Source organism: Mobula hypostoma, chromosome 2 (assembly GCF_963921235.1).
Source record: "Mobula hypostoma chromosome 2, sMobHyp1.1, whole genome shotgun sequence".
Classification (NCBI taxonomy): Eukaryota; Metazoa; Chordata; class Chondrichthyes; order Myliobatiformes; family Myliobatidae; genus Mobula; species Mobula hypostoma.
The window spans coordinates 218,714,424-218,737,876 of record NC_086098.1 but is presented as its reverse complement, the minus strand read 5'-3'; the positions used below and the strand labels follow the sequence as shown (position 1 = coordinate 218,737,876).

General features: G+C 42.8%; 1 protein-coding gene across 1 annotated transcript in view; it reads right to left on the bottom strand.

The window, feature by feature from the left end:
• Window positions 1-23,453, bottom strand: part of LOC134357876 (protein-glutamine gamma-glutamyltransferase 2-like) — a gene marked incomplete at its 3' end in the record, with an annotated part of 67,479 nt that overhangs the window by 768 nt on the left and 43,258 nt on the right. The window contains 5 exon segments of the mRNA XM_063069617.1: window positions 1,864-2,024; window positions 2,439-2,711; window positions 7,241-7,483; window positions 7,968-8,071; window positions 19,002-19,128. Of these exon segments, the coding sequence (XP_062925687.1) occupies window positions 1,864-2,024; window positions 2,439-2,711; window positions 7,241-7,483; window positions 7,968-8,071; window positions 19,002-19,128 (908 nt within the window).

The window sequence follows — 23,453 nt, the reverse complement described above, 5'->3', positions numbered from 1 at the left end:
TACACATTTTATACTAGTCACCATCCAGGCCATGTTGTTTTCTCATTGCTGCCATTGCAGAGGTGTCCAGGTTCAGGAACAATTATTCTCTGTCTCCTGAACCAGTGTAGGTAACTTCACTCGTCTTAACCAACTCTCCATGCTCCCCAACTCTTCCTCTGCTACATTGATGACTGCTTTGGGGTTTGTAAATTTCATCAACTTTGCCTCCAACTTCCACCCTGCCCTTAAATTCTCTTGGTGCATTTCTGACACCTCCCTCCCCTTTCTCAATCTCTCTGTCTCTGTCTCTGGAGACAAACTGTCTGCTAATACCTAATGCTACCATGGATATCTTGACTGTACCTCTTCCCACCCTGTCTCCTGTAAAAATGTTATTCAGTTTTCTCAATCCCTTCATCTCTGCCAGATCTGCTCCCAGGGTGAGGCTTCCCCTTCTAGGACATCAGAGGACATCTTCTTCAAAGAATGGCGTTTCTCTTCCTCCACCATTGCTGCTGCTCTCACCCACATCTCCATTTTCCAGACATTCATGCCCACCCCATCCTCCTGCTGACCTAACAGGGATAGAATTCCTCTTTTCCTAACCTACCATCCCATGAACTTCCACATCCAAAAGGGACCATAGTCTTCCATACCCGAATCATCTATGTACTGTACCCGTCCAAACTTCTGTCAAACATTGAAATCGAGCTTGCGTGCAGTTCTTGCGCTGGCAGCTCATTCCACATTCTCATGAGCCTCTGAGTGAAGAAGGTTCCCCTTAAACTTTTCCCCTTTAACCCATGATCTCTAGTTGTAGTTCCAACCAACCTCAGTGGAAAAAGCCTGCTTGCATTTACCCTACCTATACACCTCATAATTTTGTATACCTCTATCAAATCTCCCCTCAGTCTTCTGCATTCCAAGGAATAAAGTCCTCACCTATTCAATCTTTCCTAATAACTCAGGTCCTCCAGTACCGGCAACAACCTTGTAAATTTTCTCTGAACTCTTTCAAACTTATTCACATCTTTCCTGTAAGATAGGTGACCAAAACTGCAGACAATAGTCCAGATTAGGCCTTTCTGATATCTTATAAAACATGTTTGTATTTTTTCCATTATATTTCTTTATTCTGCAGGAGGACAGATCTCAGGCTAGCATATGGTGACATAAACATACTTTGATAATAAATTTATTTTGAACTTGAACTTTCATTCCCATTTGTCTCCTCTCCCTAACACTACCGTACATCTATCCATTAGGGGCAATTTACAGTGACTAATTAACTGGGAAGAGGGAGGAAAGCAGAGCGAAACTCATGTCAGCTTTTGTAGAAATTTTTCACAGGCATCACCTGAGATTCAGAAGTGATCCTGGGCTACTTGAGTTGTGTGGCAGCAGTTCTATCAGCTGCACCAGTGTACTGCTCCCAAATAGAGAAAGGGAAAAGAATACGAAATTTCTTCTATTCCACCATTAAGTATACTGTATCTGCACTGTATTTTCTCTTTCCAAGTAAGATAAAATCTTATCTTAAAGACTTCTAAAGAATAAGAGAACATTCACTCTTCTTCACTACTGGGGAATATTCTCTTACTAATTTGAAGACTTAGAGCTCTAAGTTGTTTAGGTTGTTTCTAAAAACCTAATCATTTTAAATTAAGTTATTAATGAAAGCTGTCCAGTTTAGCTTCATATCAATTCAGATGTGGTCTTATGCTGTAAAAGGTTATGATTGAGAAACTTTCTCTACATCAAAACAAGGCAATTACACCATTGAATGAGATCAGGGAAAATGATGAAGTATCCCCATAGATGGACTGATAATTTTAGTGTCTGCGGTGAAAATGTAGTTCATAGTTCGTTGAAGATTATTACATTTACGACGACAGCAGGTTTGACCACAGTAACGTCTTTCATTGCCATTGCATTTTCATTTGTTCTTGCATCAGCTACCACAGCAATCAGCTTGATCAGTTGATGATTTTCCAGATAGTTGCAAAACTCCCTGAAAGGTATGTCTAGAGGCACTGTTATAACTGAAACAAAAAAAAATTAAAACAGGGAATATTAAAATAATGTAATAGCTTATATGAAATATTCATTTCACAACTACATATATCTTTACAAGCCTCAATGCATCACAAAGGAGTTGAAGTTATGGAATAGGATTAAGAGAGGCATTTATCAGCCCATGCCTGAATATTTACTTGGTCTTGCTTTGTGTGTTGAGAGCTCTGAATGGACAGAACATTTTATAATATCAGTGAACATTCCCACTGTTGTCTTTATGATGGAAGGAAGATCACTGATGAGCAGCTGGTGCTGTAAATCTGATATTTTCAACTGTCATTCGGGTATTTGGGCAGATACGACTAAATCTTAAAAGAGATTATTTCCTAAAATAGCAAAAGAACAGAGGCACAATGCAATAGCACTAGAAATTTCATTACCTTCATTCTTATCAACTACAACTTCGTTCACACTCTGAGCCATAACTTGTTTCACAGGTTGTCCGCTATATTTCAGTATTTGGGCGTTAAGCTGAACGTTGCAAATCCTCCTCTCTAAACTGTGATTGGAGATGTTCGCAACGGCATGAATATCAGATCCATGGTTTACTGAGGCATCAGCTTTCAGTTGCACAAGGAATTTCACTTCTTGTGCAGGTTCCAGTTTATTTCTGAATAGGGCTTCATCAAATATTTCTCTTTCTTTTCGAGACCCTAAATATATTGAAAAACACATTTATTAAAGCAATAAAAAGTGGGCAATAAATAATTTATTCATTTTTCTAATTGCTTATTTTGAAATTATGAACAGATCTTTTACAACCTTGACCTGCTGCAATTTGCCTGCCTCAGAACAGTGTCTACAGAAGATGTCATCTCCCTAACTCCTGGCCCAACATATCTCTCAAGCACCTGGATGGTAAAGACATCGATGTCAGACTTTTGCTTATGGACTACAGTGCATCATTTTAAGCGAATCTATGCCAATCTCTGGACCCAAGTTATTAATGCCTCCCTCTGCAATTGGATCTTTGACTTCCTGACTAACATTACAATCAGTAAGTCTAGGCAGCAACACCTCTGGCTCGATTATTCTAAATACTGGTGCTCCACAAGGTTGCATCCTCTGCCCTCTATTCTACTCCCCACATACTCATGGCTGTGTGGGCAGAATCTGCTCTAACTCCATTTACAAGTTTGCAGATGATACCACTGTAGTGGGCTGTATTGAAAACAATAACATGTTGGAGTACAGGAAGAAGGTCGAGAGCCTAGTAGTATGGTGTCATGACAACAAACTATCCCTCAATGTCAGTAAAAGAAAGGAGCTGGTCACTGATGTCAGGAAGCGGGTGGTGCACTGCTCCAGCTTACATCAATAGAATTCAGGTTGAGAGGATTGAGAGCTTCAAGTTCCTAGAAATGAGCATTACCAATAGCCTGCCCTGGTGCATCCATGTAGACATCATGGCCAAGAAATTTCACCAGTACTGCTACTTCCTCAGGAGGCTAAGGAAATCTGGAACGCCCCATTGACTCTTAACAATTTTTATTGATGCACCATAGAAAGCATCCTAAACACGAGGAATTCTGTAGATGCTGGAAATTCAACCAACACACATCAAAGTTGCTGGTGAACGCAGCAGGCCAGACAGCATCTCTAGGAAGAGGTACAGTCGATGCTTCGGGCCGTGACCCTTCGTCAGGACTAACTGAAGGAAGAGCTAGTAAGAGATTTGAAAGTGGGAGGGGGAGGGGGAGATCCAAAATTATAGGAGAAGACAGGAGGGGGAGGGATGGAGCCAAGAGCTGGACAGGTGATTGGCAAAGGGGATATGAGAGGATCATGGGACAGGAGGTCCAGGGAGAATGAAAAGGGGGAGGGGGGGAAAACCCCAGAGGTTGGGCAAGGGGTATAGTTAGAGAGACAGAGGGAGAAAAAGGAGAGAGAGAGAAAGAATGTGTGTATATAAATAAATAATGGATGGGGTGCGAGGAGGAGGTGGGGCATTAGTGGAAGTTAGAGAAGTCGATGTTCATGCCATCAGGTTGGAGGCTACCCAGAAGGAATATAAGGTGTTGTTCCTCCAACCTGAGTGTGGCTTCATCTTTACAGTAAAGGAGGCCGTGGATAGACATGTCAGAATGGGAATGGGATGTGGAATTAAAATGTGTGGCCACTGGGAGACCCTGCTTTCTCTGGCGGACAGAGCGTAGGTGTTCAGCAAACCGATCTCCCAGTCTGCGTCAGGTCTCACCAATATATAGAAGGCCACATCGGGAGCACCGGACGCAGTATATCACCGCAGCCAACTCACAGGTGAAGTGTCACCTCACCTGGAAGGACTGTCTGGGGCCCTGAATGTTGGTAAGGGAGGAAGTGTAAGGGCATGTGTAGCACTTGTTCCACTTACAAGGATAAGTGCCAGGAGGGAGATCAGTGGCGAGGGATGGGGGGGACAAACGGACAAGGGAGTCATGTAGGGAGGGATCCCTGCGGAAAGCAGAGAGAAGGGGGGAGGGAAAGATGTGCTTAGTGGTGGGATCCAGTTGGAGGTGGCAGAAGTTACAGGGAATAATATGTTGGACCCGGAGGCTGGTGGGGTGGTAGGTGAGGACCGGGGAACCCTATTCCTAGTGGGGTGGCGGGAAGATGGAGTGAGAGCAGATGTGCGTGAAATGGGGGAGATGCGTTTGAGAGCAGAGTTGATGGTGGAGGAAGGGAAGCCCCTTTCTTTAAAAAAGGAGGACATCTCCCTCGTCCTGGAATGAAAAGCCTCATCCTGAAAGCAGATGCGGCGGAGATGGAGGAATTGCGAGAAGGGGATAGCATTTTTGCAAGAGACAGGGTGAGAAGAGGAATAGTCCAGATAGCTGTGAGAGTCAGTAGGCTTATAGTAGACATCAGTAGATAAGCTGTCTCCAGAGATAGAGACAGAAAGATCTAGAAAGGGGAGGGAGGTGTTGGAAATAGACCAGGTAAACTTGAGGGCAGGGTGAAAGTTGGAGGCAAAGTTAATGAAGTCAAGGAGCTCAGCATGCGTGCAGGAAGCAGCGCCAATGCAGTCATCAATGTAGCGAAGGAAAAGTGGGGGACAGATACCAGAATAGGTACGGAACATAGATTGTTCCACAAAGCCAACAAAAAGACAGGCATAGCTAGGACCCATACGGGTGCCCATAGCAACACCTTTAGTTTGGAGGAAGTGGGAGAAGCCAAAGGAGAAATTATTAAGAGTAAGGACTAATTCCGCTAGACCGAGCAGAGTGGTGGTAGAGGGGAACTGGTTAGGTCTGGAATCCAAAAAGAAGCGGAGAGCTTTGAGACCTTCCTGATGGGGGATGGAAGTATATAGGGACTGGACATCCATGGTGAAAATAAAGCGGTGGGGGCCAGGGAACTTAAAATCATCGAAAAGTGTCATGAACATAGGTAGGAAGGGATTGAACAAGGGGGGATAAAACCGTGTCGAGGTATGCAGAAACGAGTTCAGTGGGGCAGGAGCAAGCTGAGACAATAGGTCTGCCAGGACAGGCAGGTTTGTGGATCTTGGGTAGGAGGTAGAAACGGGAAGTGTGAGGTGTGGCAACTATAAGGCTGGTAGCAGTGGATGGGAGATCCCCTGAGCGGATAAAGTCCGTGATGGGGTGGGAGACAATGGCCTGGTTCTCCTTAGTGGGGTCACGATTGAGGGGTAAATAAGAGGAGGTATCCGCGAGTTGTCACTGTGCCTCAGCAAGGTAGAGGTCAGTGCGCCAGACTACAACAGCACCCCCCTTATCGGCGGGTTTAATAGTAAGATTACGATTAGTGCGGAGGGAGTGGAGAGCAGAGCGTTCGGAAGGAGTGAGGTTGGAATGGGGACAAGGTGCGGTGAAGTCGAGACGGTTGATGTCCCGTCGGCAGTTAGCGATAAAGAGATCCAGAGCAGGCAGAAGACCAGAGCGGGGTCTCCATGAAGAGGAGGAGGGTTGAAGACGGGAGAAGGGGTCATCGGTGGGGGTGGAAGAGTCCTTGACGAAGAAGTAGGCTCGGAGACGGAGACTGCGGAAGAAGAGTTCCGCATCATGGCAAACGTGGAACTCGCTGAGGTGTGGGAGAAGGGGGCCAAAGGTGAGGCCCTTACTGAGGACAGAGCGTTATGCCTCCAACAGTTGAAGTTCAGAGGAGATGGTAAAGACCTGGCATGGATGACAGCTCGGATCAGAGGGGGGAGGGGGGAAGCTGTGGGTGTCAGTGGAGAGGGTAGGGTTGGGGTGAGAGGAAGATGGATCCTCTGAGGGCCCAGGAGCTGACGGTGGGATCTGAGGAAGACGGGGTTGCAGAGTGGTGGTGGGGGAAGGGGAGACGGGAGTCACAATAGCAGCACATAAAGACCTGGCCTGGAGTTCAAGGCTGAAGTCGCAGTTGGTGGTTGCGCAATTGCTTTGAAGGTGTCCATGGTCGTTGCTGGAGTCCGGGTTTTGAATATGCCCTGAGGTGTTGGAACCGGCGAGATCAATGGCAGCGACCGCAATCTGAAGTTCATGCCTGCGAGCATCAGGGCCAGCAGACTTTGGGGTCTGCAGATGTAAGATCTTGCGATCTTTGCCTAACATGACAAAGTCAAAAAAACGGCGATTGCAGGCATGGATCCAACGGAGGATGAAATAATGGGTAGGACCATTACAGATGGTGAAGAAAGTGTCCCGAAGGTGTGGAAGGGTCTGGGATAGGGACACCAAATACCTCCTCATGGCGGAGAGAGTCGCCTTCAGAGCTTGACGGGAGAAGCAACGAGAGGCAGAGTCAATAAAATGTGAGTACCTGGGATCCTCAGAAGGTCCAAATTGAGAGGCTCGAAAACGAATCCTAAAGCCAACTAGAGTAAGTTGGCAACGGAGGCACATTCCAAGAAAGGGTATATGGCTGTAATAGCGAGTCTGAGTCAAAATGTGGTTGAAAAGTTGAAGATCCCGAAACGTCGACTGTACCTCTTCCTAGAGATGCTGCCTAGCCTGCTGCGTTCACCAGCAACTTTGATAGAAAGCATCCTAACTGGATGTGTAACAGCTTGATATGGCAACTGCCCTACACGTGACTGCATGAAACTACAGAGAGCTTTGGGAACAACTCAGGACTTCATGGTGCTATTTTTCCATATTTGCTATGAAACGTGATTTTTTAATGTTGTATTATGATGTACTGGAGTAATAAAAAATTCCAGCAAGTATATTTTCTGACAGGTATTTCCTTTGCTTACCCTCGGGATGCTTGTAATTGCGTGTGATGTCTTCACGATCATTACTGCCACAGCTCTTGGTGCTGATACATTTGCCCACACGTTGAGTATCAACAACTGTCTTTACTTTTCTGCCATCCCTGAGTCTTAACCATGTTACCACATCTGCATTGACCTCCGCAAAAACAAAAGGGACATCATACTTCATCTCCACTGACCCATCTTGGATTGCTTTCACTGGGGCAGGTCCACAGCAGTAAATTCCTAAAAAGAAAAGCATGGAAATGATTGAGAAAAAATAATCAGTCAATGTAAGAATTATCTTCAATTTAACAAGTCCCTTCCAGAAGCCCAGACTGCCTAGAGGTATTTAGAAATGACACACTGCTATGAATTTGCAAGGCTCCACTTTCATGCTTTGTTTTACTTGCTATGCAAGATCGTTGAAATAATTATGAACCCTCACATCTGGAAGCTGCAAAAATGACATGAAGACATTAGATTTTGGTAATTATTGTGCCAACTTACCAACTAAAAGACAAATTCCTCTGAGAAGCTAAAACCAAATAACGCATTACTGATCATATCAGAGTAACTAAGTCAGGATTATGAAAAGAGATGAAATACATTAGGAGAACTATAACCTTGATGCAAGATCTTGCAGTTGAATTATTTTACGAACTTTCTCTGCCATTGGCTTTTATATTTATAGCCCGTGCAATGAACCAATATTTTATTTTAGTCACACCTTCACTCTTCTCCTGCGGAGTTGGGTCCAGAGCCTGCCATCCATCATAACCTGGCTTTAGGTCATTTCGTGCCATCCAACTCTCCACCCAGACGTGGAAGTTCCTGCATCATAGGAAGAAGTGTCTTAGCGAACTTCATAATAGCAACACAGATACTATAGGTGTTTGGTTCATTTCCTGGTTACACTAGACACTAGTCACAAATTCAGTCTCTTTCATTTCAGTAAAAAGAAAGTGAACATTTCCTGTTACAAAGTGAACTTCAGTCTTTATCCTAATGCATTTATACCTACTCCCAATAATGTATTTGTGATACGTCTGATATATTTTTATCTCTCAGTTGAAAATGTATTCAGCAGGATTTTGAATGATGAACTGCTCGAAGAGCAAAGCATGTAAAATGAATATTTCAGAACTATTTGTGGGGAAGATCAGATTTCTAGCAATATCCTCTCAAAGTTCAAAGTAAATTTGTGATCAGAGTATATAGAGTGCCTTTAAAAGCATTCACTAACCCTGCCCCCCCCCACCCGGAAGTTCTCTTGTTTTATTGTTTTACAACATTGAATCACAGTGGGTTTAATTTAACTCTTTTGATGCTGATCAACAGAAAAAGATTCTCTTGTGTCAAACTGAAAACAGATCTCTACAAAGTGAACTAAATTAATTACAAATATAAAACACAAGATAATTGATTGCATAAGTATTCACCCCCTTCAAGTCAGTATTCAGTAGATGCACCTTTGACAGTAATTACAACCTTGAGTCTGTGTGGATAGGACTCTTATCAGCTTTGCACATCTGGACACATTCCCATTCTTCTTTACAAAACTGCTCAAGCTCTGTCAGATTGCATGGGAATCGTGAGTGAACAAGCCTTTTCAAGTCGAGCCACAAATTGAGGTCTGGACTCAGACTTGGCCACTCCAGGACATTAATTTTGTTTATAAGCCATTCTGGTGTGGCTTTTGCTTTATGCTTGGGGTCATTGCCTTGCTGGCAAACAAATCTTCTCCCAAGTCGCAGTTCTCTTGCAGATTGCATCAGGATTTCCCTGTATTTTGCTGCATTCACTTTACCCTCTACCTTCACAAGCCTTCCAGGCCAGCTGCAGTGAAGCATCTCCACAGTATGATGCAGCCACCAACATGTTTCACAGTAGGGATGGTATGATTTTGATCATGTGATAATTTAGTTTGATGGCGAAAAAGCTCAGCTTAAACCATAGAACCTTCTTGTAGTCTTCTGCGTGTCATCCCTTCTGGCAACCTCTAGCTGAGGTTTCATGTGAGTTTTTTTCGACAGTGGCTTTCTCTTTGCCACTCTCCCATAAAGCTGTAACTGGTGAAGCACCCGGGCAACAGTTGTTGTATGTGTAGTCTCTCCTATCTCAGCCACTAAGCTTGTAACTTCTCCAAAGTTGTCATAGGTTATTTGTAGCCTTCCTCACTGGTCCCCTTTTTCACGGTCACTGATTTTTTGAGGACTGTCTGCTCTCGGCAGATTTACAGCTGTGCCATATTCTGACTTGTATCCGTCTCCAGATTTGTGCTTTTCATGATGTAACTATGAAAATGGACAAGGGAGAGCCAGTGGAAGTAGTGTACCTAGACTTTCAGAAAGCCTTTGATAAAGTCCCACATAGGAGATTAGTGGGCAAAGTTAGGGCACATGGTATTGGGGGCAGAGTACTGACAAGGATTGAAAATTGGCTGGCTGACAGAAAACAAAGAGCAGTGATTAACGGGTCCTTTTCAGAATGGCAGGCGGTGACCAGTGGGGTACCGCAGGGTTCAGTGCTGGGACCGCAGCTGTTTACAATATATATTAATGATTTAGATGAGGGAATTAAAAGTAACATTAGCAAATTTGCCGATGACACAAAGCTGGGTGGCAGTGTGAAATGTGAAGAGGATGTTATGAGAATACAGGGTGACTTGGACAGGTTGGGTGAGTGGGCAGATGCATGGCAGATGCAGTTTAATGTGGATAAATGTGAGGTTATCCACTTTGGTGGTAAGAACGGGAAGGCAGATTATTATCTAAGTGGAGTCAAGTTAGGAAAAGGGGAAGCACAACGAGATCTAGGTGTTCTTGTACATCAGTCACTGAAAGCAAGCATGCAATTACAGCAGGCAGTGAAGAAGGCTAATGGCATGCTGGCCTTCATAACAAGGGGAATTGAGTACAAGAGCAAAGAGGTCCTTCTGCAGCTGTACAGGGCCCTGGTGAAACCACACCTGGAGTACTGTGCGCAGTTTTGGTCTCCAAATTTGAGGAAGGACATTCTTGCTATTGAGGGAGAGCAGCGTAGGTTCACAAGGTTAATTCCCGGGATGGTGGGACTGTCATATGTCGAAAGATTGGAGCGACTGGGCTTGTATACTCTGGAATTTAGAAGGCTGAGAGGGGATCTTATTGAAACATATAAGATTATTAAGGGATTGGACATGCTGCAGGCAGGAAGAATGTTCCCGCTGATGGGTGAGTCCAGAACCAGAGGCCACAGTTTAAGAATTAGGGGTAGGCCATTTAGAGCAGAGTTGAGGAAAAACTTTTTCACCCAGAGAGTGGTGGATATATGGAATGCTCTGCCCCAGAAGGCTATGGAGGCCAAGTCTCTGGATGCTTTCAAGAAAGAGATGGATAGAGCTCTTAAAGATAGCGGAATCAAAAGTTATGGGGCTAAGGCAGGAACTGGATACTGATAGTGGATGATCAGCCATGATTACAGTGAATGGCGGTGCTGGCTCGAAGGGCCGAATGGCCTATTCCTGCACCTATTGTCTATTGTCTATTGTCTATTGATTTGCTTAGAGTGTTCTTTTATCTTCATGGTGTAGCTTTTGCCAGGATAATGACTCACCAGGAGTTGGACCTTCCAGATACAGGTGTACTTTTACTACAATCAATTGAAACACCTTGGCTGCACACTGGTGATGTCCATTTAACTAACTATGTGACTTCTAAACCAATTGGCTGCACCTGTGATGATTTGGTATGTCATGTTAAAGGGGGTGAATACTTATGCAATTATTTTGTGTTTTGTATGTGACAGGGTCCTGAATGACCCCTATGAGCTGTGCTTTTGAAAAGAGGGAGAGAGAGAGTTGTCCAACACAGACACCTTGTTAAAAGAGAGAAAAAGAAGGAGAGAGAGAGGCGAAGACTGCTTTGAGATGGTTATGGTTTTTTGGCAGCATGTTTATACTTTCTACAAGGACACTAGCAGCTTCCAAGTTCTTACAGAGAGAGAGGGGAGGAGCCACTTGATGTACAGTTGGTATTCAGTACGGTGAGATAAATAGAAGGTCAGTTGTTAGACCTACAGACACATGGTTTTGGACACTGAATGAGCTTTGGTGTGCCCACAGAAAAGGTGGGTTTTGGAGGATCGATCAGGAGAATCGATCAGTGGCTCTCGCAGTGTGAAAAGGGTGTGACCGGTGGGGAGTTATTTGTGTGTCCGACCCTCGCCTGGGTTGATAACTCTACCACAGATGAACGGTCCTCCTTCTTGTGGTCACAGTCGGTGACTTCTAAAAGATTTCGGAGGACAACGGGAAGATTGACGGTGTCAGCTCATCTGAAGACTCAAATCTCTCTCTCTCTATCTCTCTACCACTACTCAACTCAATACCACAAACTGAACTGAAATTTACTCATCTTTGTAAGACTAGTTACCCCTAGACTCGAAGAAGCTTGGTTTACATATATATTTCCAAACTTACTTATATATAATCATTGCTAGCCTGTTTTATATATCTTGCTTTATATTACTGTATTGCGTAGTTACTAATAAATACCATTAGTTAATAGCAATACTGGACTCGAAATTGTTTTCCATTTCTGCTGGATCTTTAACCTGTCATGGGTTACGTGACAAAATTGGGGCCTGCATCCGGCATTTGAATGAGTTATGGGAGGCTTGTCTGAATTGATTGGGGGAAAATCCCTTTTGATTTGTTTGTGTGGAAAAACAGCAGAAATGGACATCAGTGTTGAGAGGTTTCTGTTGGAGCCAACCCCTGAAGAACTGGATGATGCTAAGAGTGATGTGCTGTTGGGAATTGCTCCAAAGTTAAGACTAACGGTGACCACAAGAATGATGAAAGCTCAGATACAGACGATAATAGCCCAGCATTATATAGCTGAAGGAAAGTTTGATGAGGAGGTGTTAGAGTTATTCGCTGAGGGTAAAGTACTTACTGAGACTGAGGTTCAACTGCAATTGAAATTGAAATAAAAACAGCTCGAGGCTGATGAAGCAGAGAAGTAGAGGATCCATGAGGCTAGAAAGGCAGACAAACGCAGAGAGTTTGAGAGGGAGATGGTGTGGCAAGGAATTCCAGTGCCAAGCCGTAGTAGGGAGCCGGTTGTACCATTTAATATTAGCCAAGAAATTAAATTGGTACCTCCATTTGAGGAAACAGAAGTCGATAGGTATTTCCTACAATTTGAAATAGTGGCCATGAATCGGAACTGGCCGAGAGATCAGTGGGCTGTTCTGTTACAAAGTGTGATTAAAGGGAAGGCCCAATGAGCGTATTCGGCGTTGCCTGTTGTAGACGCAAATGATTATGATGTAGTGAAAGGTGCTGTACTTAAAGTTTACGAGTTGGTCCCAGAGTCATACAGGCAAAGTTTCCGAAATTTGAGGAAGCGTTGGGACCGCACGTAGTTGGAGTTTGACCATGAGATGCAGATGTACTTTGATCGCTGGTGTACCTCGAAAGGGGCAAGTGAGGACATTGACAACCTGAAAGAGTTGATATTGATTGAACAGTTTAAAGGTTGCGTCCCTGATGGTATAAGGACGTACTTAGATGAGAAAGAGGCAGTGACACTGTCAGAGTCTGCTAGATTAGCAGATGAGTATGCCTTAACTCATAAGGTTAGGTTTTTTCCGAATACGTAGTAGAGATAATGCACCGGCTAAACCAGAAAGTAAGACAGGGACTAGTGACAAAAGTAAGGAGGAAAGAAAGCAGTCGGGGGGAAAACTTCCCAGTTTCAAGTGTTACTTTTGCGGGAAACCTGGTCATGTGGTGTCCAATTATTTTGCTATGAAGAGGGAAAAAGGAAAAGAGAACGCGAAAACCCCAAATACCTGCGTTCAGACGGTTAAAACACTGCTGAAGGAGGAGTGGTCCGACCGAGTTCAAGAGGGACTCGAGAGATTTATTTCAAATGGGTTTGTGTCTCTAAAGGAGGGGTCAACCCCAGTTCCAGTGAGAATCTGGAGAGATACTGGAGCTTTTCAGTCCCTGGTATTAAAGAGTGTTTTGGAATTTGGTGCTGAGACAGAGACTGGAGAAGTGAATATTATCAAAGGTATTGGAAAGGGGACTGGGGTCATGCCTTTGCATAAGATAGTTTTGAAATGCGAATTGTATCCAGACCAGTCACAATACGGGCGTGATCTGAACTACCGATAGACCATGTTGATGTCTTACTTGGTAATGACCTTGCAGGTGGAGATGCTTACCCCGCAGTTTAGCTCACAAGTAAGCCTGCTGCTGCTGAAGACCCACCCATAGATGCTGATGTGTATCCCGCATGAGCAGTAACCAGAAGTATGTTTAAAAAGTCTGCTGATGCCAGTGTTGATTTATCTAACTTTCCTACCGTCCTTATACCAACAGAACTTAGAGGGTAGTAAGACTGAGGAGAGTAAGGAGGATGAGAAAGACTTGTCTTTATAAAGGAAGGAATTCATAGAGGAAAAAAATAAAGATCCTGAAACTGTGGTTTTAAAAGAGACAGCTCTCTCTGAGGATGAAATTCAGAAAGAGACAGTGGGATATTACCTTAAACATGGGGTGTTGATGAGGAAGTGGAGACCAGCCACTGTGCCTGAAAGTGAGGATTTGGCTATTGTGCTTCAGGTAGTGGTTCCAAAGGTTTACAGGGCTGAAATTTTAAACTTGGCCCACAAGATGCCTTTAGGTGGACATTTTGGAGTGAGAAAGACAGTGAGCAGGATTATGAAGGAATTCTACTGGCCTAGTTCAAGAAAAGATGGTGTGAATTTTTGCAGGACTTGCCATACTTGCCAGGTTGAGGGGAAACTTAATCAGGATATTCAAGTAGCACCACTTAAACTGAACCTTGCTTTTGGTGAATCTTTTTCTAGGGTCATAGTGGATGGTGTTGGCCCATTGCCAAAGACTGCAGCTAGTCATCAGTATGTGCTAACTGTTATGTGTGCTGCATCTAGGTTCCCTGAAGCGGTATCTCTCAGAAACAACCAGGCCAAGACTGCGGTAAAAGCATTCAGTAAGTTTTTCACACTGGTAGGTCTGCCCAGAGAAATTCAATTTGACCAGGGTAGTAACTTTACTTCGAGAACATTCCAGGGGATAGTTGGAGAATTGGGAGCTAAGCACATTGTGTCATCTGCATCTCACACAGAGGGAGCCTTGGAACAGTTCAAGTCCACTCTTAAGACCATGATTAAAACATGTTGTGTGAAAAATGGGAAAAATTGGGATGAGGGGGTTCCCCTACTCCTATTTACTAGAGACTTAATTCAAGAATCCCTGGGGTTCAGTCCTTTTGAATTCATTTTTAGCCATAGGCCCAAAGGACCTTTGACCCTACTCAGAGAACTGTGGTCTGATTTGGAAATGTGTGTCAGCGTATTAGATTATGTTTTGAAATTCCAGAAAAGATTTAATAAGGTTTGTGACCTTGCAAAGGAAGGTTTGCAGAATGTTCAAATTAAAATAAAACACTTGTTTGATAGGATGGCACTTGGGAGGATTGTTATGAAAGCAAATGGAGTCGTGAAGGCTGGGAATGAGGTGCAAAATCATTTTAACCCGCTGAATCTAGTATCATCAAGATTTAAGAATTCCATTGTTTTGAAAAATATTACTGATAAGGTCCATCAGTTGGAACCTACACCTCAAAAACGATTGAAAGAATTAATTAGCAAGCATAAAGATTTATTCCCTGACATTCCAAGACGGTGTACAACTGAAGTGCATGACGTCGTTGTAAATTCAGCCCAGACGATCAAAGAGCATCTTTACAGAATGAATTTAGAGGAAAGTAAAATGGTTGAACAAGAAATTGGAAACAAGAAGGAACAAGGAAAGAGAGTGGATGACTGTATTGATACAGTGGGGAAGGCTAAATACCTTACAAAGATTGACCTGTTAAAAGGATATTGGTGTGTTCCTTTAACAGAGAAGGCCAGAGAAATATCAGCATTTGTGACACCATCTGGACTGTATGAATACAATGTTTTACCATCCGGGTTAAAAATGCTCCAGGGACATTTCAAAGAATGATCAATTCTGTGATTAGAGGGTTAGAAAACACAGGGGCTTACATTGATGATTTAGTGGTCTGGTGGAATGATACATGGGAAGAACATATTGCAGCGGTAGAAAAACTGATTTGAAAGGCTGTCCAAGGCTAATCTTACTGTGAACCTCGCTGAAAGTGATTTTGGTCATGCCACAGTTACATATCTGGGTTATGTAGTAGGCCAGGGCCGACCAGCTCCTGTACCGGCCAAGGTTCAAGCTGTTGCTTAGGTTCCTGTTCCATCCAGCAAGAGAGCTTTGAGAAGGTTTTTACGAATGGTTGGGTATTATCGTAAGTTTTGTAAGAACTTTTCAGACATCGCTTGCCTCCTAACGAAACTCCTAGGGAAGAGGGTAAGATTTGAATGGAGTGATCTTTGCCAGGAGGCATTTTAATGCCTGAAAACCATCCTGTGTTATCATCCTGTGCTCAAAGCACCTGATTTTTCCAAGCCATCTTCTATAGCGACAGGCACTAGCGATGAAGCTGCTTGGGCAGTACTGTTACAGAAGGGTGTGGATGACATTGAACATCCAGTAGCTTATTTCGCAAGGAAATTTAATGCGCATCAGAAAAAATATTCCACTGTTGGAAAGGAATTACTAGCACTTATTTTGGCTTTACAACATTTTGAGGTCTATGTTTGTCCTGCCCAGAGACCACTTGTGGTTTACATGGATTACAATCTGTTGGTGTTTCTAACTAAGATGAAGGATAAGAATAGAAGGTTATTAAATTGGAGTCTGATATTGCAAGAATATGACTTAGAAATCAAACGTGAAAGGTACTGACAACATTATAGCTGATTGTTTATCTAGCTGTTAAATTAGAAATTGTACACATTTTTGCTCTGTTATCTGATGACTATACATGCATTGTTTTAAACTTTGTAATTTACATTTACACTAAAATTTTGACTGCGTCAACATTTTTTTCTAAAAGGAAGGGGGTGTGACGGGGTCCTGAATTACCCCTATGAACCGTGCTTTTGTAAAGAGAGGGAGAATTGTCCAACACAGACAAATTGTTAAAAGAGAGAGAAAGAAGGGGAGAGAGAGGCGAAGATTACTTTGAGATGGTGTTATGGTTTTTCGGCAGCATGTTTATACTTTCTACAAGGACACTAGCAGCTTCCAAGTTCTTACAGAGAAAGAAGGGAGGAGCTGCTTGATGGACAGTTGGTACTCGGCACGGTGAGATAAATAGAAGGTCAGCTGTTAGACCTACAGACACATGGTTTTGGATACTGAATGAGCTTTGTTGTGCCCACAGAAAAAGTGGGTTTTGGAGGATCGATCAGGAGAATCGATCAGTGGCTCTCGCAGTGCAAAAACGGTGGGGAATTATTTGTGTGTCCGACCCTCGCCTGGGTTGATAACTCTACCACAGAAGAACGGTCCCCTTGTTGTGGTTATGGTCAGTGACTTCTAAAGGATTTCAGAGGACAACGGGAAGATTGACAGTGTCAGCTTACCTGAAGACTCAAATCTCTCTCTCTCTCTCTCTCTCTCTCTCTCTCTCTCCATCACTACTCAACTCAATACCACAAACTGAACTGAACTTTACTCATCTTTGTAAGGCTACCTATTTACCCCTAGACTCAAAGAAGTTTGGTTTTCATAGAGGGATTACAAAGAAGGTTCACCAGATTGATTCCTGGGATGGTAGGACTTTCATATGATGAAAGACTGGATGAACTAGGCTTATACTCGTTGGAATTTAGAAGATTGAGGGGGGATCTGATTGAAACGTATAAAATCCTAAAGGGATTGGACAGGCTAGATGCAGGAAGATTGTTCCCGATGTTGGGGAAGTCCAGAACAAGGGGTCACAGTTTGAGGATAAAGGGGAAGCCTTTTAGGACCAAGATTAGGAAAAACTTCTTCACACAGAGAGTGGTGAATCTGTGGAATTCTCTGCCACAGGAAACAGTTGAGGCCAGTTCATTGGCTATATTTAAGAGGCAGTTAGATATGGCCCTGGTGGCTAAAGGGATCAGGGGGTATGGAGGGAAGGCTGGTACAGGGTTCTGAGTTGGATGATCAGCCATGATCATACTGAATGGCGGTGCAGGCTCAAAGGGCCGAATGGCCTACTCCTGCACCTATTTTCTATGTTTCTATGTTTCTATATATATTTCCACACTTACTTATATATAATCATTGCTAACCTGCTTTATATATCTGATTTTGTATCACTGTATTGCGTAGTTACTAATAAATACCATTAGTTAATAGCAATACTGGACTCCCAAGTGTTTTCCATTTCTGCTGGATCTTTAACCCATCATGGGGTATGTGACATATACTTATAATGAATTTAGAGCACTTTGTAGAGATGAGTTTTCACTTTGACATGAAAAAATCTTTTTCTGTTGTTCAGTGTCAAAAAAAGTCAAATTAAATCCATTATGACTCAATTTTGTAAAAATAAAATATGAAAGCTTTCAAGGGAGGTGAATTATTTTTATAAACACTGTATTTAATGGAGAGCTTTATTGATTCTTGATTAGTCAGGGCATGAAGGGATACAAGCAGAAGGCAGGAGATTTGGGCTGAGAGGAAAAGTGGATCAGCCATGATGAAATGGTGGAGTAGGTGTGATGGGTCAAATGCCTAATTCTTAGAGTCTTATGGTCATCCTTGACTGTGTCCCCTTCCAATCAGCTTTGGCCATCTCCTGTCACATGCCTCTGTAATTCACTTTACTCCACTGTAATACTGATATCTGATATATCCCTCTCAAACTGCAGGGGGAATTCTATCATATTATGATCACTGCCTCCAATTTTTTTTCTTTACTTGCAGTTCCCTAATCAAATCTGGTTCATTATACAACACGCAGTCCAGAACTGCCTTTTCCCTAGTGGGCTCCACCACAAGCTGCTCTAAAACAGCCATCGTGTAGACATTCTACAAATTCCAGCACCAACTCAATCTACCTGCAGATAGAAATCCCCCAAGACTATCGTAACATTTTTCTTATATACTGTCAAACTTTTTGGCTTATATACTGTCTCTCAAAGGTTACGGCGAGAAGGCAGGAGAATGGGGTTGAGAGGAATAAATAAGTGAGCTACAATGAAATGGTGGAGCAGACTTGATTCTTTAAATAGCCTAATTCTGCTCCTATGTCTTATGGTCATATGGCATATACCCCCAAGGCGCAAATGCCATGAAAACTAGCCAATTTCAACAGCCTCACAATACATTATGAACAAGACAAACATAAATTGACATAAGTTTACATAAACTGAAGTTATACGAAGAAGATGGACACCATTTTAACGTCCATGTGGACATTATATACATACCAATGTGTCTTACAACATGAAGACTTTCACCCAAGTTATATATTGCCACCATCCCCAAAATCAAGTTAATCCTTTCACCACAATTGCCAAGGAAAATAAAAATCTCTGAATACTTGAAGAAATAGCACAATGTTCTATGAGTATAAATGTTCACCTCAGGCAGAGCAGATGCACATTTGTACAGAAAGTAATGGATTAAACATGCTTGATGGATGTTGGTCTCAAATATTGGATCATAATTTCTGAAGGATAAATATCCAAGAGCTTAAACTAACATTTTCACTATAGAATGAAATCTTGTACACTGTCTAATCCAATAGTTTTGATTATTAGTTTCAATTTGAAGTAATAACAATTGAAATTATTCCTGTATTAAATTTTAATTAATACCATTGTGACTCACCATATTTGTTCACCAAGCAGTTTTCCAGATTCATCTATTACTTCCTCGATTGTTAAGTTGCCGTTTGTGTCGTGAGCAGAGTTAAAGTTTGTGACAACTCGAGAAGGAATTCCCAGGCATCTCAAAACTGCAGGAATGTAAAAGAAATGGAATTGACTAGAACTGCTGAAGAATCATCCACGATACTCTGATAGACGGATTATTGGGGTTAGCCCATGTAGCAATTAACTGATTTCAGGCACTGGTCTTCAGATTCAGATATGCATTGAAGATAAAATCTGAAACAATGGGTAGGCAATGCTGAGTTAAATTCATTTCTTGTGTGTATTTGGGTGCTTATATACGGGAACACGAGGTATCACAAATATGGAGAGCTGAACTGGTAGATATAAAAGTAGTGTGTGTGCGCGTGCATGTGTGTTTATTTAACAGGCAAAATTTGGTGAGATGCAGCCACCAGTTGTGAAGGATGGTTATTGAAGGTCTGGGCCTCCTTCTCGCTCCCTTTACACCCATGAATGTGCTGCTGCACACAGCTCCAATCTGCTAATCAAATTCACAGATGACACGACTTTGATCAGCATTATTTCTAGCGGTGATGAGACAGCCTACAGAGGAGAAACTGACACCCTGACACAGTGGTGCTAAGATAACAACCTCTCCATCAATGTCCAAAAAACAAAAGAGCTGATTGTGGATTACAGGAGGAACAGAGACAGGATTGGCTCGATCAACATCAATGGGTCTGCAGTTGAGAGGGTGAGTAGTTTCAAGTTCCTCAGTATACACATCACCGATGATCTCACCTGGACTGCACACACCCGCTTTGTGGCAAAAAAAAGCACAACAGCGTCTCTCCCACCTCAAGTGACTGAAGAAGTTTGGCATGAACTCCCAGATCCTCAAGCCCTTCTACAAGGCACCGTTGAGAGCATCCTGACTGGCTGTATCACTGCCTGATACAGGAACTGCTCCAACCTTGATCACTGGGCACTGCAGACAGTGGTACCGACAACCCAACACATTTGTGGATGTGAACTTCCCTCCACTGAGGACATTTCTGGCAGCAGGTGTGTAAAATAGGCCTGGAAGATCACTGGGGACACCAGTCACCCCAACCATAAACTGTTTCAGCTGCTTCTGCCTGGCAAATGGTACCACAGCATTAAAGCCAGGACCATCAGACTACAGAACAGCTTCTTTCCATAGCAATTAGACTTACAGATTTACTTGTCTGTACATTGCAATGGAGACAAAAAGCAAAGATTTTTACTCCCTCACATTGTGGGATGGATGTAAGATTTAAATAAATTTTAATTCTATGCACACCAAAAATCATCAATCAAATCCACCAAGGACATCAAGGCATTGAAAACTATTGCCTAAGAGCAAGACAAACCAGCTGGTGGCCTGCTCTGCACACTGCTGGACTATTGTTCCTTTAATGAATTGTTTTGAAACCCAAACAGCTTCACCACTCCTGAGTGGTGACAAAGACTTTGCTCTGTGTCTGAGATCATGTATGCTCTTCATTTCTCACATGGTGCTGTCCCAAAATTTCTCACCATGGGAGATTATGTAAAGTGGTGTGAAGCATGCGGAAAACTGCACAAAAATCATGCTGAGTCTTTCTGTCTCACAGAATTCCCAATCTTTTTGTGGCAAATGGCAGGCATAGAGATTTTCAAAGTGAAAGGAGACAAACTGAAAAGATTTCGTTGCTTCGGGTGTGATAGAATCGGAGGGACAAGAGGGGGAGGTGCTGCATTGCTTGTCAGAGAAAATATTACAGCGGTGCTCTGGCAGGATAGATTAGAGGGCTCGTTTAGGGAGGCTATTTGGGTGGAACTGAGGAATGGGAAAGGTGTAGTAACACTTATAGGGGTGTATTATAGAGTACCTAATGGGGAGCGAGAAGTGGTGGAGCAAATTTGTAAGGAGATACAGGTGGCCCCCGCTTTTCGAACGTTCACTTTATGAAACCTCACTGTTACAAAAGACCTACATTAGTACCCTGTTTTCACTATCAGAAGGTGTTTTCACTGTTACGGAAAAAAAGCAGCGCGCGATAAAAGGCAGCGCATGCCCCGAGCAGCCGCTCTCCCCAGATTCGGAACTGCATTCTCGCCGGCATTGCTTAAACACGTGCCTGTGAGCAGCAGTTTGCAAGATCAGTTCTAAGGTATCAGAAAAGCCTGAAAGAGCTCGTAAGGGTGTTACATTTAGCGTAAAACTAGACATAATTAAGCATTTTGATCATGGTGAACGAGTAAGAACAAAGTGAGTTTGGCTTGTGGAAGCTGACGAACATGATGTTGAAGAGGTTTTGGCATCCCATGACCAAGAACTGACAGATGAAGAGCTGATGCAATTGGAAGAAAAAAGGATAAAAATTGAAACCAAATGAGTAATGATAAAGTACAACTTTAATTTTGAAAGGGTACGTCGGTTTAGGGGATATTTGCAGGATGGTTTGAGTCCTTACAAAGAACTGTGTGATAGAAAAATGCACGAGGCTCAGCAGTCAAGCAAGCCTTCTGCATCAGATAACGAACCTTGACCTTCGTCATCGAGGCGGGCAGAGATAGAAGAGGATGAGTTGCCTGCTCTAATGGAAACAGACGATGACAAGGTGACACCCCAGTGTCCCACCACCCCAACCCCCAGGCCACAGACAGATACCGATTAGTGGAGAATACAATGGTAGCCGGGAGACACACAGCACATCTTTAAGAAAAAAGCTGAAATAAACATGCTAATTAATTAGGTGCCGCCGACAAGTAATTGTCGGCCCAGATTAGAGACAACGCAATCGGAAATCGGCACTGATCTGGGCCGACAATTACAAGCCAGGCGGCACCTAATTAATTAACTTGTTTATTTCAGTTTTTTTCTTAAAGATGTGCTGTGTGCCTCCCGGCTACCGCTGCATTCCTGCATGCTTCATGGCAATGTATCACTCGGCAGCCTGGAGGGTGGGGGCCACTTCACCATCCCAACCTGCGACGACTCAGCCTAACACACTATCATCAGTGTGCTCGGCGCTGTCTTCCCGATTCCAGTAAGTGATACTACACTGTACATACATTATTTCTACTTTATATAGGCTGTGTATTTTTACGTGTTATTTGGTATGATTTGGCAGCTTCATAGCTTAAAGGTTATTGGAGAGAGTGTTCTTGCTAACAGAGCTTGCGTGAGATTTTCTGCCGACGGCACTTGCATGAGATTTTCGCTACGGAGAACAGTTTAATAATGATTGTGGAAAAGTATTTTTTCTTTATATAGGCTGTGTATTTATCATATCATTCCTGCTTTTACTATATGTTACTGTTATTTTAGGTTTTTTGTGTTATTTGGCATGATTTGGTAGGTTGTTTTGGGTCTGCGAACGCTCACACAATTTTCCCATATAAATAAATGGTAATTGCTTCTTCACTTTACGACATTTCGGTTTACGAACCGTTTCATAGGAACGCTCTATCTTCGGAGGACGGGGGAAACCTGTAGTAGATATTTGTGGTAAGCACAAGGTTGTAATTGTGGGAGATTTTAATTTTCCACACATAGACTGGGAAGCTCATACTGTAAAAGGGCTGGATGTGTTGGAGTTTGTAAAATGTGTGCAGGATAGTTTTTTGCACCAATACATAGAGGTACCAACTAGAGAAGGGGCAGTGTTCAATCTCCTGTTAAGAAATGAGATAGGTCAGGTGACGGAGGTATGTGTTGGGAAGCACTTCGGGTCCAGTGATCACAATGCCATTAGTTTCAATATAATTATGGAGGAGGATAGGTCTGGACCCAGGGTTGAGATTTTTGATTGGAGAAAGGCTAACTTTGAGGAGATGCGAAAGGATTTAGAAGGAGTGGATTGGGACAAATTGTTTTATGGGAAGGATGTAATAGAGAAATGGAGGTCATTTAAAGGTGAAATTTTGAGGGTACAGAATCTTTATATTCCTGTTAGGTTGAAAGGAAAGGTTAGAAGTTTGAGAGAGCCATGGTTTTCAAGGGATTTTGGAAACTTGGTTCGGAAGAAGAGACATATCTACAATAAATATAGGCAGCATGGAATTAATGAAGTACTCGAGGAATATAAAGAATATAAAAAGAATCTTAAGAAAGAAATTCGAAAAGGTAAAAGAAGATACGAGGCTGCTTTGGTAAGTAAGGTGAAAATAAATCCAAAGGGTTTCTACAGTTATGTTAGTGGCAAAAGGATAGTGAGGGATAAAATTGGTCCCTTGGAGAATCAGAGTGGATGGCTATGTGCGGAGCCAAAAGAGATGGGGGAGATTTTGAACAATTTCTTTTCTTCGGCATTCACTAAGGAGAAGGATATTGAATTGTGTAAGGTAAAGGAAACAAGAAGGGTAGTTATGGAAAGTATGACAATTAAAGAAGAGGAAGTACTGGTGCTTTTAAGGAATATAAAAGTGAATAAGTCTC